The sequence below is a fragment of the Salmo salar genome, chromosome 13 (genome assembly GCF_965601325.2).
Source record: "Salmo salar chromosome 13, fSalSal1, whole genome shotgun sequence".
NCBI classification, from domain to species: domain Eukaryota; kingdom Metazoa; phylum Chordata; class Actinopteri; order Salmoniformes; family Salmonidae; genus Salmo; species Salmo salar.
The window spans coordinates 99,233,790-99,250,562 of record NC_138303.1 but is presented as its reverse complement, the minus strand read 5'-3'; the positions used below and the strand labels follow the sequence as shown (position 1 = coordinate 99,250,562).

Genomic DNA, 16,773 nt, shown 5'->3' with positions numbered 1-16,773 from the left:
TCCCTCTCTCTCCTTGCACTCTCCATTGATGCAGATGTCCAGTGAGTCTAATCAACTCTAACACTGTGTGACTACAAACTGTACAAACTGAGTCAGAGGGTCAGGTTTCCTGGTCAGGAAAGCCTCATGGACAGTTCCATGACATTATGTTACAGTCATCTATTTTATTAGCTTGTTGGTTATAATGTAATAAGGTCATGTCCATGGTAGAGTGCTTATCCTATGGGTTAGTCAGCACCCACTGGTGGGCTCTGGGCCACAGGCTGTCTTATTTAGGGTCACACTGGCTGGATCCTGGCTGGAAGCAGCATGGGTCTGGTTGATCTTTGTCTTGTTGACTGGGGTGACTCACAGCACAAAGTGTGGGAACCAGAAGGGATAAAATATGCTATCTACAACCTAAAAGGAGGATTGGCTGAAAGCCGTGTCTCTTTGAAGAACCCTTTTGAGTTCTATGTATAACCCTTTAAACAGAGGGTTCTACATGGAAACCCTATAGAGTTCTACCTGGAAACAGAAAGGGTTATCCTATGGGGACAGCCGAAGAACCCTTTTCAAACCCTTTTTTCTACGAGTGTACTTTAAACAGACACTCTTATTTGGGGCAGTTTACAGTCATTGAACCTTGATGTAATTGATGTAATTTTACCACACTCAGGACACGCAGACAGACAGATAGATAGACACCCTTTCTCTTCCTTTCTCTCTCTCTCTGTCTCTGTCTGTCTCTGTCTCTCTCTTTTACGCCCACTATCTCTCTCTCTCACACTATCTCTCTCTCTCTCTCACCTTGCACTCTCCATTGATGCAGATGTCCAGTGAGTCGGCCTGGCAGCGTGTTCCATCGATGACAGCCGGGGAGCGCTCAGTGTAGAAGTTATATCCCTCCGCCAGACAGTTCAGAGCACACGGCTTCACACCACCTGGAGCACACAGGGCAGAGGTCACAAGGTCAAACGTAGTGGACATACTTCCACAGGGCAGGTGACAAGTCATGTACACGTAGTTATAAATACAGTAGGGAGAGTTCAGCAAAAACGGAATATATAATATATGCCATTTAGCAGACGCTTTTAACCAAAACGACTTATAGTCATGCATACATTTTACATATGCACCGGGGGAATCAAACCACAACCCTTGGCGGTGTAGGCACCATGTTTTACTGACTGAGCGACATTGACCACAAACTTAGAGTCATTAGAGACATTTGTCACAGAGACAGTAACCTGGGCCAACACCCACAAACAGGAAGTAGAGGGCCAAGACAGAAAACTATGGTTCAGCCAGAAGGATTACAGGTTCCCACATAAATTATAAGACATGTTCTATAACAGCTGATTCACATCATCCCCATCACGTGTGCCATGATGAGTGACATCAGTAGGAATTCATCTATCTACAGTATAAGAAAATGATTCTGTTTACTATATTGATTTAAAAAAGCACAGAATTCCTTTTGTGGTGTTAGTTGTGAGCTAGGAGTCCCAGGAGACCAAGCAAGGCCCGTGCTGAGCTGTGCTCCTCTGCTCTCCTCTAGAGCTTGTTGATAGTAATAAAGAGTTCTATTCGTCATGCCTAGATCTGATCCTGGACCTGGGGGCTGACGTCACTACAGCACTGTCACCGGGAGAGATAGCTGGGACTGCCAACATAAACCACCGTGACACACACACACAGCTACAAACGGGTGGAGAAGAACAGAGCGATGGAGTGGAGCGATGGATGGATTGACGCATTATTCCGATCTCACCTCCGGTGTAGGGCTTCCAGTTGTAGTATTTCCCACGGAACGGCAAACTGTCGAAGTCGGCACACTGCTTCTCACGGAAATCCCGGGATCCCGATGGACACGCCTGGAAAACAGCAAAACAAAAACAAAACGTTAGAATATGTCAGGGTAGTTTACAAAGCCTAGTTTAACTAACCTTAGCACAGTCTGTTGTCTGTAAAGACGTTCCAAAAACTGTGTGTGTGTGTGTGTGTGTGTGTGTGTGTGTGTGTGTGTGTGTGTGTGTGTGTGTGTGTGTGTGTGTGCGTGTGCGTGTGCGTGTGCGTATGTGAAAGCCAGCAGCACTTTCCCTCAGGACAAATAAAAACTCTGAGTGAGCTCAGGTCAAAGCTATATCTCACAGGCTGAAAGTAGAGCAGACTAAACAGGACTGAACCCCCCCCCCCCGCACACTCACACACTACAGGCCTGAACCCAGCTGAAGGAAAGGGTGACCGACTTTCATTGCTACGCTGCATCAGATGGAGTGCTGCATCAGATGACCTGGCCTACACAATCACTCGACCTCAACCCAATTAAAAAGGTTTGGGATGAGTTGGACCGCAGAGTAAAGGAAAGCAGCCAACAAGTGCTCAGCATATGTGGGAACTCCTTCAAGACTGTTGGAAAAGGATTCCAGGTGATGCTGGTTGAGGGAATGCCAAGAGTGTGCAAAGCTGTCATCAAGGCAAAGGGTGGCTACTTTGAGAATCTCAAATATATTTTCATTTGTTTAACACTTTTTAGGTTACTGCATGATTCCATATGTGTTATTTCATAGTTTTGATGTCTTCACTATTATTCTACAATGTAGAAAATAGTAAAAATAAAGAAAAACACTTGAATGAGTAGGTGTGTCCAAACGTTTGACTGGTACTGTAGATCAATGTTTTTTCTGTGATCGAAACAACAATATATCAGCCCCTTTTCAATGCAACAAACCAAAAACAAATCTAACTTAGCAAGTTGAGTCTTTTATTTTGTTGTAGGCAGATCCAGAGCACAACAGAGTACAATTCTATTGGCAGGGGTAGCCCACGCAAGTGAATGCGCTTTTCAGATCAGTTCAGATCAGAGCGCAGAGTGTGCACATTTGATTATATTCTTTGTTAGTTAGCGAGTTGTTAGCCCAGTTATAGATCAGTATAGGTCAGCAGTGGGGAGTTACTGCTTCCTACCAGAGCACAAAATGTGTAGGCTACATTTCAAGCTGTCTTTGACAAGACAGTCAGGTAAAAAGCTTATGTCTTAATTAAAGGGGCAGTGTTGTATTTTTAGACAGGCTTGATAATGGAAATAAGCCAATAGGCAGAGGGGTTAGCTACATTGTCTAATTCTCTGTATGGCAATAATAATGAATTTACAACACAATGCAATTTACAGTCACCTATTTGGCCCATGGTGTTACAGACCATGTACAAAATCATGAATTAATGTCAAGCCCTTCATAATGTAAAAACGTTTTTAAAAGTCTCATGCAATGTAGGCCTTCATTGAACACCACATGTAGGCTACTGTAGGCTACATCATAGAAATCAAAAGCTATTTCCATGTGAAAATGTTCAGGGATTTGTTCCATTTGGTTTTGTTGGTAGGCCTACATTGTGCTCCAATATCCACAAAAGCCTATTGGCTAGTCTAAAACTGAAATTGCACAAGTTTCCACTCACAAGACCTAAAATTTGCTTAGTGCCTCAAAATAGTAGAAGGAACATTAGTGAGTGTGCAGTGCGCTTTGATAAACTGCATCTAACAGATTTAATGAATAAATAAAAGGAGCTGTGTTCATATAGATGATATCGCTATAGGAACGTTGACTGAATAATCTGCTTTCTACTATTTAGTGGACCCCTGCTCTAGAGAACAACATATACTTAATTGTACTTGCATTCAATACTAATTTCAGGTCAATAAAGTTTTTCTGTAATACAATGAAGGCAGTCTGCAGTTCAGATAGAGGCTGGTCTACCGTGGGGGTAATAACATACACAACAGTATCATCGGCATACAAGTGCAGGTTACAATTTTTTACAGACAAGATATTGTTAATGTAAAAAATAAAAAGTACAGTACTTGGGCCACCTTCCAAACCTTGGGAATAGTACCAGATATGATCATCAGGTTAAAAATATGGGTTAATGATCCAGCGATTAGAGGGGCAGAGAGCTGCAGCAAAAATGGATCAAGCATATCAGCCCCAGCTGATTTTATTTTTTACACCAATCTTAAGTAAGGCATCTACTGTAGCACATCACAGGTAGTAAATTGTTTAATTGAAAACAAAGATGCACTAGAAGTTGACAGGTTAACCGTCGAGTCAGAGGGAAGAGGAGTCGACTGACTGACCAGGGTCAATTAAAACACTGTTTCTCTCAAATTAAAAGCCTGCAGAGATAAAATGATGATTAAAAGCATCACTTATCTCATTCTTCTCCGTTATGATGCCAGAGGCAGACAGAACCTGCTTAGGCAGGGAAGAAAAGGAATGTGTATGCATCAGTGCATTTACTGTTTTCCAAAATGTTGAAGGATCAGAGATAGAGCTTAAAAAGAAGCCTGATTTGGCTTTCTTAATGGAGATAGTACATCTGTTTCTCAATTGTCTGAAAGATTGCCAGTCCACTACAGAGTCAGTTTTCCTTGCTTTGGCCCAGGCCTGATTTCTCATCTGAAAGAGCTCAGATAGCTCATTCAGAGTGTTTATTTGCCAGAGGAATAAATATGAAGGAGACATTTTCTAGAGCCAACTCAGGGTCAGGAATACAGGGTGTAGTGGCTAAATCAGATAAAAAAAACTGGGTGGTTCAAGCCCTGAATGCTGACTGGCTGAAAGCTGTGGTACATCAGACCGCATACCATGGATATGACAAAACATTTATTTGTACTGCTCTAATTACATTGGTAACCAGTTCAAAATAGCAATAAGGCACCTCTGAGGTTTTTGAAATATGGGCAATATACCACGGCTAAGGGCTGTGTCCTAGCACCAAGCTTTGCGCCATGCGTAAGAAAAGCCCTTAGCCGTGGTATATTGGCCATATACCACACCCCCTCGGGCCTTATTAAGTAGAACATGTCATGTAAAAAGCCTTGAGGAGAAAGAAAATACTCTTAATTAAACGAGGATTAGTATTTTGCTGTTTCGTATCTCTAACACATACACTATATATACAAAAGTATGTGGACACCCCTTCAAATTAGTGGATTCGGCTATTTCAGCCACATCCGTTGCTGGCAGGTGTATAAAACCGAGCATACAGCCATGCAATCTCTATAGACAAACAGTGGCAGCAGAATGGCCTTACTGAAGAGCTCAGTGACTTTCAACATGGCGCTGTAATAGGATGCCACCTTTCTAACAAGACAGTTTGTCAAATTTCCGCCCTGCTAGAGCTTCCCCGGATCAACCTTAGGGGCTGTTATTGTGAAGTGGAAATGTCTAGGAGCAACAACGGCTCAGCCGCGAAGTGGTAGGACACACTATCTCATAGAACGGAACGCCGAGTGCTGAAGCGAGTAGCACGTATAAATGCTGCCTCCGGAAGCAACGTCAGCACAAGAACTGTTCGTCAGGAGCTTCATGAAATGGGCTTCCATGGGCTTCCGAGTACGGGACGGTGTCCCGCCCCAAACACAAACCTAAGATCACCATGTGCAATGCCAAGCGTTGGCTGGAGTGGTGTAAAGCTCGCCGCCATTGGACTCCAACTTTGGGGCAACAGTTGGGGGAAGGCCTGACAATGCCCCCATGCACAAAGTGAGGTCCGTACAGAAATAGTTTGTAGAGATCGGTGTGGAAGAACTTGCCTGGCCTGAACAGAACCCTGACCTCAACCCCATTGAACAACTTTGGGATGAATTGGAACGCCGACTGCAAGCCAGGCCTAATCATCCAACATCAGTGCCCGACCTCACTAATGCTCTTGTGGCTGAATGGAAGCAAGTCCCCGCAGCAATATTCCAACATCTAGTTGAAAGCCTTCCCAGAAGAGTGGAGGATGTTATAGCAGCAAAAGGGACCAACTCCATATTAATGCCCATGATTTTGGAATGAGATGTTCGACGAGCAGGTGTTTGTCTAGAGGTAACACACTCTGTCTAGAGGTAACACAATCTGTTTAGAGTGTCTACTCTGTCTAGAGGTAACACTCTGTCTAGAGTTAACACACTCTGTCTAGAGTTAATGAACTCTGTCTAGAGTTAACACACTCTGTCTAGAGTTAACGCACTCTGTCTAGAGTTAACGCACTCTGTCTAAAGTTAACACACTACGTCTAGAGTAAACGCACTATGTCTAAAGTTAACGCACTCTGTCTAGAGTTAACGCAGTCTGTCTAGAGGTAACGCACTCTGTCTAGAGGTAATCTGTCTAGAGGTAACATACTCTGTCTAGAGGTAACACACTGTTTAGAGGTAACACACTCTGTCTAGAGGTAACACACTCTGTCTAGAGGTAACACACTCTGTCTAGAGGTAACATACTCTGTATAGAGGTAACACACTGTCTAGAGGTAACATAGTCTGTCTAGAGGTAACACACTCTGTCTAGAGGTAACACTCTGTCTAGAGGTAACACACTCTGTCTAGATGTAACATACTCTGTCTAGAGGTAACACACTCTGTCTAGAGGTAACACACTCTGTCTAGAGGTAACACACTCTGTCTAGAGGTAACATACTCTGTCTAGAGGTAACACTCTGTCTAGAGGTAACACACTCTGTCTAGAGGTAACACTCTGTCTAGAGGTAACACACTCTGTCTAGAGGTAACACACACTCTCTAGAGGTAACACACTCTGTCTACAGTTAACACACTCTGTCTAAAGTTAACGCACTCTGTCTAAAGTTAAAACACTCTGTATAGAGGTAACGCACTCTGTCTAGAGGTAACGCACACTGTCGAGAGGTAACACACACTGTCTAGAGGTAACGCACTCTGTCTAGAGGTAACATTCTCCGTCTAGAGGAAACACACTCCGTCTAGAGGTAACACTCTATCTAGAGGTAACACACTCTGTCTAGAGGTAACACACTCTGTCTAGAGGTAACACACTGTGTCTAGAGGTAACACACACTGTCTAGAGGTAACGCACACTGTCTAGAGGTAACGCACTTTGTCTAGAGGTAACACACTCTGTCTAGAGGTAACACACACTGTCTAGAGGTAACACACACTGTCTAGAGGTAACGCACTCAGTCTAGAGGTAACGCACTCTGTCTAGAGGTAACGCACACTGTCTAGAGGTAACGCACTCTGTCTAGAGTTAACACACTCTGTCTAGAGGTAACACACTCTGTCTAGAGGTAACACACTCTGTCTAGAGGTAACACACTCTGTCTAGAGGTAACACACACTGGCTAGAGGTAACACACTCTGTCTAGAGGTAACACACTCTGTCTAGAGGTAACACACTCTGTCTAGAGTTAACACACTGTCTAGAGTTAACACTCTGTCTAGAGGTAACACACTCTGTCTAGAGGTAACACACACTGTGTAGAGGTAGCATACTCTGTCTACAGTTAACACACTGTCTAGTGTTAACACTCTGTCTAGAGGTAACATACTATGTCTAGAGGTAACATACTCTGTCTAGAGGTAACATACTCTGTCTAGAGGTAACGTACTCTGTCTAGAGGTAGCATACTCTGTCTAGAGTTAACGCACTGTCTAGAGATAACACTCTGTCTAGAGGTAACATACTCTGTCTAGAGGTAACACACTCTGTGTAGAGGTAGCATACTCTGTCTAGAGTTACCACACTGTCTAGTGTTAACACTCTGTCTAGAGATAGCATACTCTGTCTAGAGTTAACGCACTGTCTAGAGTTAACACTCTGTCTAGAGGTAACGCACTCTATCAACAGTTAACACACTCTGTCTAGAGGTAACGCACTCTGTCTAGAGGTAACGCACTCTGTCTACAGTTAACACACTCTGTCTAGAGGTAAAGCACTCTGTCTACAGTTAACACTCTGTCTAGAGGTAACACACTGTCCAGAGATACCACACACTGTCTAGAGGTAACATACTCTGTCTAGAGGTAACACACTCTGTCTAGAAGTAACATACTCTGTCTAGAAGTAACACACTCTGTCTAGAGGTAACATACTCTGTCTAGAGGTAACACACTCTGTCTAGAGGTAACATACTCTGTCTAGAGGTAACACACTCTGTCTAGAGGTAACACTCTGTCAAGAGGTAACGCTCTCTGTCTACAGTTAACACACTCTGTCTAGAGGTAACATACTCTGTCTAGAGGTAACGCACTCTGTCTCGAGGTAACACACTCTGTCTAGAGGTAACGCACTCTGTCTACAGTTAACACACTCTGTCTAGAGGTAACGCACTCTGTCTAGAGATAACGCACTCTGTCTACAGTTAACACACTCTGTCTAGAGGTAACGCACTCTGTCTACAGTTAACACACTCTGTCTAGAGGTAACGCACTCTGTCTAGAGGAAATGCACTCTGTCTACAGTTAACACACTCTGTCTAAAGTTAACGCACTCTGTCTACAGTTAACACACTCTGTCTAGAGGTAACGCACTCTGTCTACAGTTAACACACTCTGTCTAGAGGTAACACACTCTGTCTAGAGGTAACGCACTCTGTCTACAGTTAACACACTCTGTCTAAAGGTAACGCACTCTGTCTACAGTTAACACACTCTGTCTAGAGGTAACGCACTCTGTCTACAGTTAACACACTCTGTCTAGAGGTAACGCACTCTGTCTAGAGGTAACACACTCTGTCTAGAGGTAACGCACTCTGTCTACAGTTAACACACTCTGCCTAGAGGTAATGCACTCTGTCTACAGTTAACACACTCTGTCTAGAGGTAACGCACTCTGTCTACAGCTAACACACTCTGTCTAGAGGTAACGCACTCTGTCTACAGTTAACACACTCTGTCTAGAGGTAACGCACTCTGTCTAGAGGTAACGCACTCTGTCTACAGTTAACACACTCTGTCTAGAGGTAACGCACTCTGTCTACAGTTAACACACTCTGTCTAGAGGTAACGCACTCTGTCTAGAGGAAATGCACTCTGTCTACAGTTAACACACTCTGTCTAAAGGTAACGCACTCTGTCTACAGTTAACACACTCTGTCTAGAGGTAACGCACTCTGTCTACAGTTAACACACTCTGTCTAGAGGTAACGCACTCTGTCTAGAGGTAACGCACTCTGTCTACAGTTAACACACTCTGTCTAAAGGTAACGCACTCTGTCTACAGTTAACACACTCTGTCTAGAGGTAACGCACTCTGTCTACAGTTAACACACTCTGTCTAGAGGTAACGCACTCTGTCTAGAGGTAACACACTCTGTCTAGAGGTAACATACTCTGTCTAGAGGTAACGCACTATGTCTACAGCTAACACACTCTGTCTAGAGGTAACGCACTCTGTCTACAGTTAACACACTCTGTCTAGAGGTAACGCACTCTGTCTAGAGGTAACATACTCTGTCTAGAGGTAACGCACTATGTCTACAGCTAACACACTCTGTCTAGAGGTAACGCACTCTGTCTACAGTTAACACACTCTGTCTAGAGGTAACGCACTCTGTCTAGAGGTAACACACTCTGTCTAGAGGTAACGCACTCTGTCTAGAGGTAACACACTTTGTCTAGAGGTAACACACTCTGTCTAGAGGTAACACACTCTGTCTAGAGGTAACACACTCTGTCTAGAGGTAACACTCTGTCTAGAGGTAACACACTCTGTCTAGAGGTAACACACTCTGTCTAGAGGTAACACATTCTGTCTAGAGGTAACATACTCTGTCTAGAGGTAACACACTCTGTCTAGAAGTAACACACTCTGTCTAGAGGTAACATACTCTGTCTAGCGGTAACACTCTGTCTAGAGGTAACATACTCTGTCTGGAGGTAACACACTCTGTCTAGAGGTAACACTCTGTCTAGAGGTAACACACACTGTCTAGAGGTAACACTCTGTCAGAGGTAACGCACTCTGTCTACAGTTAACGCACTCTGTCTAGAGGTAACGCACTCTGTCTAGAGGTAATGCACTCTGTCTAGAGGTAACATACTCTGTCTAGAGGTAACGCACTCTGTCTAGAGGTAACGCACTCTGTCTAGAGTTAACACACACTGTCTAGAGCTAACACACTGTCTAGAGGTAACACACTCTGTCTAGTTAACACACTCTGTCTAGAGGTAACATACTCTGTCTAGAGGTAACACTCTGTCTAGAGGTAACACACTCTGTCTACAGTTAACACTCTGTCTAGAGGTAACACACTCTGTCTAGAGGTAACGCACTCTGTCTAGAGGTAACACACTCTGTCTAGAGGTAACATAACTCTGTCTAGAGGTAACACACACTGTATAGAGCTAACACACTCTCTAGAGTTAACACACTGTCTAGAGGTAACACACTCTGTCTAGAGGTAACGCACTCTGTATAGAGGTAACACAATCTGTCTAGAGGTAACATACTCTGTCTAGAGGTAACACACTCAGTCTAGAGGTAGCACACTCTGTCTAGAGGTAACACACTCTGTGTAGAGGTAGCATACTCTGTCTAGAGTTAACACAATGTCTAGAGTTAACACTCTGTCTAGAGGTAACATACTCTGTCTAGAGGTAACACACTCTGTCTAGAGGTAACACACACTGGCTAGAGGTAACACACTCTGTCTAGAGGTAACACACTCTGTCTAGAGGTAACACACTCTGTCTAGAGTTAACACACTGTCTAGAGTTAACACTCTGTCTAGAGGTAACACACTCTGTCTAGAGGTAACACACACTGTGTAGAGGTAGCATACTCTGTCTACAGTTAACACACTGTCTAGTGTTAACACTCTGTCTAGAGGTAACATACTATGTCTAGAGGTAACATACTCTGTCTAGAGGTAACATACTCTGTCTAGAGGTAACGTACTCTGTCTAGAGGTAGCATACTCTGTCTAGAGTTAACGCACTGTCTAGAGATAACACTCTGTCTAGAGGTAACATACTCTGTCTAGAGGTAACACACTCTGTGTAGAGGTAGCATACTCTGTCTAGAGTTACCACACTGTCTAGTGTTAACACTCTGTCTAGAGATAGCATACTCTGTCTAGAGTTAACGCACTGTCTAGAGTTAACACTCTGTCTAGAGGTAACGCACTCTATCAACAGTTAACACACTCTGTCTAGAGGTAACGCACTCTGTCTAGAGGTAACGCACTCTGTCTACAGTTAACACACTCTGTCTAGAGGTAAAGCACTCTGTCTACAGTTAACACTCTGTCTAGAGGTAACACACTGTCCAGAGGTACCACACACTGTCTAGAGGTAACATACTCTGTCTAGAGGTAACACACTCTGTCTAGAAGTAACATACTCTGTCTAGAAGTAACACACTCTGTCTAGAGGTAACATACTCTGTCTAGAGGTAACACACTCTGTCTAGAGGTAACATACTCTGTCTAGAGGTAACACACTCTGTCTAGAGGTAACACTCTGTCAAGAGGTAACGCTCTCTGTCTACAGTTAACACACTCTGTCTAGAGGTAACATACTCTGTCTAGAGGTAACGCACTCTGTCTCGAGGTAACACACTCTGTCTAGAGGTAACGCACTCTGTCTACAGTTAACACACTCTGTCTAGAGGTAACGCACTCTGTCTAGAGATAACGCACTCTGTCTACAGTTAACACACTCTGTCTAGAGGTAACGCACTCTGTCTACAGTTAACACACTCTGTCTAGAGGTAACGCACTCTGTCTAGAGGAAATGCACTCTGTCTACAGTTAACACACTCTGTCTAAAGTTAACGCACTCTGTCTACAGTTAACACACTCTGTCTAGAGGTAACGCACTCTGTCTACAGTTAACACACTCTGTCTAGAGGTAACACACTCTGTCTAGAGGTAACGCACTCTGTCTACAGTTAACACACTCTGTCTAAAGGTAACGCACTCTGTCTACAGTTAACACACTCTGTCTAGAGGTAACGCACTCTGTCTACAGTTAACACACTCTGTCTAGAGGTAACGCACTCTGTCTAGAGGTAACACACTCTGTCTAGAGGTAACGCACTCTGTCTACAGTTAACACACTCTGCCTAGAGGTAATGCACTCTGTCTACAGTTAACACACTCTGTCTAGAGGTAACGCACTCTGTCTACAGCTAACACACTCTGTCTAGAGGTAACGCACTCTGTCTACAGTTAACACACTCTGTCTAGAGGTAACGCACTCTGTCTAGAGGTAACGCACTCTGTCTACAGTTAACACACTCTGTCTAGAGGTAACGCACTCTGTCTACAGTTAACACACTCTGTCTAGAGGTAACGCACTCTGTCTAGAGGAAATGCACTCTGTCTACAGTTAACACACTCTGTCTAAAGGTAACGCACTCTGTCTACAGTTAACACACTCTGTCTAGAGGTAACGCACTCTGTCTACAGTTAACACACTCTGTCTAGAGGTAACGCACTCTGTCTAGAGGTAACGCACTCTGTCTACAGTTAACACACTCTGTCTAAAGGTAACGCACTCTGTCTACAGTTAACACACTCTGTCTAGAGGTAACGCACTCTGTCTACAGTTAACACACTCTGTCTAGAGGTAACGCACTCTGTCTAGAGGTAACACACTCTGTCTAGAGGTAACATACTCTGTCTAGAGGTAACGCACTATGTCTACAGCTAACACACTCTGTCTAGAGGTAACGCACTCTGTCTACAGTTAACACACTCTGTCTAGAGGTAACGCACTCTGTCTAGAGGTAACACACTCTGTCTAGAGGTAACGCACTCTGTCTAGAGGTAACACACTTTGTCTAGAGGTAACACACTCTGTCTAGAGGTAACACACTCTGTCTAGAGGTAACACACTCTGTCTAGAGGTAACACTCTGTCTAGAGGTAACACACTCTGTCTAGAGGTAACACACTCTGTCTAGAGGTAACACATTCTGTCTAGAGGTAACATACTCTGTCTAGAGGTAACACACTCTGTCTAGAAGTAACACACTCTGTCTAGAGGTAACATACTCTGTCTAGCGGTAACACTCTGTCTAGAGGTAACATACTCTGTCTGGAGGTAACACACTCTGTCTAGAGGTAACACTCTGTCTAGAGGTAACACACACTGTCTAGAGGTAACACTCTGTCAGAGGTAACGCACTCTGTCTACAGTTAACGCACTCTGTCTAGAGGTAACGCACTCTGTCTAGAGGTAATGCACTCTGTCTAGAGGTAACATACTCTGTCTAGAGGTAACGCACTCTGTCTAGAGGTAACGCACTCTGTCTAGAGTTAACACACACTGTCTAGAGCTAACACACTGTCTAGAGGTAACACACTCTGTCTAGTTAACACACTCTGTCTAGAGGTAACATACTCTGTCTAGAGGTAACACTCTGTCTAGAGGTAACACACTCTGTCTACAGTTAACACTCTGTCTAGAGGTAACACACTCTGTCTAGAGGTAACGCACTCTGTCTAGAGGTAACACACTCTGTCTAGAGGTAACATAACTCTGTCTAGAGGTAACACACACTGTATAGAGCTAACACACTCTCTAGAGTTAACACACTGTCTAGAGGTAACACACTCTGTCTAGAGGTAACGCACTCTGTCTAGAGGTAACACACTCTGTCTAGAGGTAACGCACTCTGTCTAGAGGTAACACACTCTGTCTAGAGGTAACACACTCTGTCTAGACGTAACACTCTGTCTAGAGGTAACACACACTGTCTAGAGCTAACACACTCTCTAGAGTTAACACACTGTCTAGAGGTAACACACTCTGTCTAGAGGTAACGCACTCTGTCTAGAGGTAACACACTCTGTCTAGAGGTAACGCACTCTGTCTAGAGGTAACACACTCTGTCTAGAGGTAACACACTCTGTCTAGAGGTAACACTCTGTCAAGAGGTAACACACTCTGTCTAGAGGTAACACTCTGTCTAGAGGTAACACACTGTCTAGAGTTAACACTCTGTCTAGAGGTAACACACTCTGTCTAGAGGTAACACACTCTGTCTTGAGGTAACACTCTTTCTAGAGGTAACACTCTGTCTAGAGGTAACACACTCTGTCTAGAGGTAACACACTCTGTCTAGAGGTAACATACTCTGTCTAGAGGTAACACACTCTGTCTAGAGGTAACACTCTGTCTAGAGGTAACACACTCTGTCTAGAGTCTAGAGGTAACACACTCTGTCTAGAGGTAACACACTCTGTCTAGAGGTAACATACTCTGTCTAGAGGTAACACACTCTGTCTAGAGGTAACACTCTGTCTAGAGGTAACACACTGCCTAGAGTTAACACACTCTGTCTAGAGGTAACATACTCTGTCTAGAGGTAACACACTTTGTACAGAGGCAACACACTGTCTAGAGGTAACACACTCTGTCTAGAGGTAACACACACTGTCTAGAGCTAACACACTGTCTAGAGGTAACACACTCTGTCTAGCGTTAACACACTCTGTCTAGAGGTAACATACTCTGTCTAGAGGTAAAACTCTGTCTAGAAGTAACACACTCTGTCTACAGTTAACACTCTGTCTAGAGGTAACACACTCTGTCTAAAGGTAACGCACTCTGTCTAGAGGTAACACACTCTGTCTAGAGGTAACACACTCTGTCTAGAGGTAACACACTCTGTCTAGAGGTAACGCACTCTGTCTACAGTTAACACTCTGTCTCGAGGTAACACACTCTGTCTAGAGGTAACATACTCTGTCTAGAGGTAACATACTCTGTCTAGAGGTAACACACTCTGTCTAGAGGTAACATCCTCTGTCTAGAGGTAACACACTCTGTCTAGAGGTAACACTCTGTCTAGAGTTAACACAAAGTCTAGAGGTAACGCACTCTGTCTACAGTTAACACACTCTGTCTAGAGGTAACGCACTCTGTCTAGAGGTAACATACTCTGTCTAGAGGTAACATACTCTGTCCAGAGGTAACATACTCTGTCTAGAGCTAACACACTCTGTCTAGAGGTAACACACACTGTCTAGAGGTAACACTCTGTCAGAGGTAACGCACTCTGTCTACAGTTAACACACTCTGTCTAGAGGTAACGCACTCTGTCTAGAGGTAACACACTCTGTCTAGAGGTAACGCACTCTGTCTAGAGGTAACACACTCTGTCTAGAGGTAACGCACTCTGTCTAGAGGTAACACACTCTGTCTAGAGCTAACACACTCTCTAGAGTTAACACACTGTCTAGAGGTAACACACTCTGTCTAGAGGTAACGCACTCTGTCTAGAGGTAACACACTCTGTCTAGAGGTAACGCACTCTGTCTAGAGGTAACACACTCTGTCTAGAGGTAACACACTCTGTCTAGAGGTAACACTCTGTCAAGAGGTAACACACTCTGTCTAGAGGTAACACTCTGTCTAGAGGTAACACACTGTCTAGAGTTAACACTCTGTCTAGAGGTAACACACTCTGTCTAGAGGTAACACACTCTGTCTTGAGGTAACACTCTTTCTAGAGGTAACACTCTGTCTAGAGGTAACACACTCTGTCTAGAGGTAACACACTCTGTCTAGAGGTAACATACTCTGTCTAGAGGTAACACACTCTGTCTAGAGGTAACACTCTGTCTAGAGGTAACACACTCTGTCTAGAGTCTAGAGGTAACACACTCTGTCTAGAGGTAACACACTCTGTCTAGAGGTAACATACTCTGTCTAGAGGTAACACACTCTGTCTAGAGGTAACACTCTGTCTAGAGGTAACACACTGTCTAGAGTTAACACACTCTGTCTAGAGGTAACATACTCTGTCTAGAGGTAACACACTTTGTACAGAGGCAACACACTGTCTAGAGGTAACACACTCTGTCTAGAGGTAACACACACTGTCTAGAGCTAACACACTGTCTAGAGGTAACACACTCTGTCTAGCGTTAACACACTCTGTCTAGAGGTAACATACTCTGTCTAGAGGTAAAACTCTGTCTAGAAGTAACACACTCTGTCTACAGTTAACACTCTGTCTAGAGGTAACACACTCTGTCTAAAGGTAACGCACTCTGTCTAGAGGTAACACACTCTGTCTAGAGGTAACACACTCTGTCTAGAGGTAACACACTCTGTCTAGAGGTAACGCACTCTGTCTACAGTTAACACTCTGTCTCGAGGTAACACACTCTGTCTAGAGGTAACATACTCTGTCTAGAGGTAACATACTCTGTCTAGAGGTAACACACTCTGTCTAGAGGTAACATCCTCTGTCTAGAGGTAACACACTCTGTCTAGAGGTAACACTCTGTCTAGAGTTAACACAAAGTCTAGAGGTAACGCACTCTGTCTACAGTTAACACACTCTGTCTAGAGGTAACGCACTCTGTCTAGAGGTAACATACTCTGTCTAGAGGTAACATACTCTGTCCAGAGGTAACATACTCTGTCTAGAGCTAACACACTCTGTCTAGAGGTAACACACTCTGTCTAGAGGTAACACTCTGTCAAGAGGTAACACACTCTGTCTAGAGGTAACACTCTGTCTAGAGGTAACACACTGTCTAGAGTTAACACTCTGTCTAGAGGTAACACACTCTGTCTAGAGGTAACACACTCTGTCTTGAGGTAACACTCTTTCTAGAGGTAACACTCTGTCTAGAGGTAACACACTCTGTCTAGAGGTAACACACTCTGTCTAGAGGTAACATACTCTGTCTAGAGGTAACACACTCTGTCTAGAGGTAACACTCTGTCTAGAGGTAACACACTCTGTCTAGAGTCTAGAGGTAACACACTCTGTCTAGAGGTAACACACTCTGTCTAGAGGTAACATACTCTGTCTAGAGGTAACACACTCTGTCTAGAGGTAACACTCTGTCTAGAGGTAACACACTGTCTAGAGTTAACACACTCTGTCTAGAGGTAACATACTCTGTCTAGAGGTAACACACTTTGTACAGAGGCAACACACTGTCTAGAGGTAACACACTCTGTCTAGAGGTAACACACACTGTCTAGAGCTAACACACTGTCTAGAGGTAACACACTCTG

At 43.9% G+C, this 16,773-nt stretch overlaps 1 protein-coding gene across 1 annotated transcript in view; it reads right to left on the bottom strand.

Annotated features, from left to right (window-relative positions):
- Window positions 1-16,773, bottom strand: part of LOC106568319 (A disintegrin and metalloproteinase with thrombospondin motifs 6) — a 200,988-nt gene that overhangs the window by 63,142 nt on the left and 121,073 nt on the right. Inside the window, exons 15-16 of the mRNA XM_045692499.2 lie at window positions 1,754-1,856; window positions 790-923 (exon numbers count right to left, since the gene is read on the bottom strand). Of these exons, the coding sequence (XP_045548455.1) occupies window positions 790-923; window positions 1,754-1,856 (237 nt within the window). The remainder of the gene's footprint in view (window positions 1-789; window positions 924-1,753; window positions 1,857-16,773) is intronic.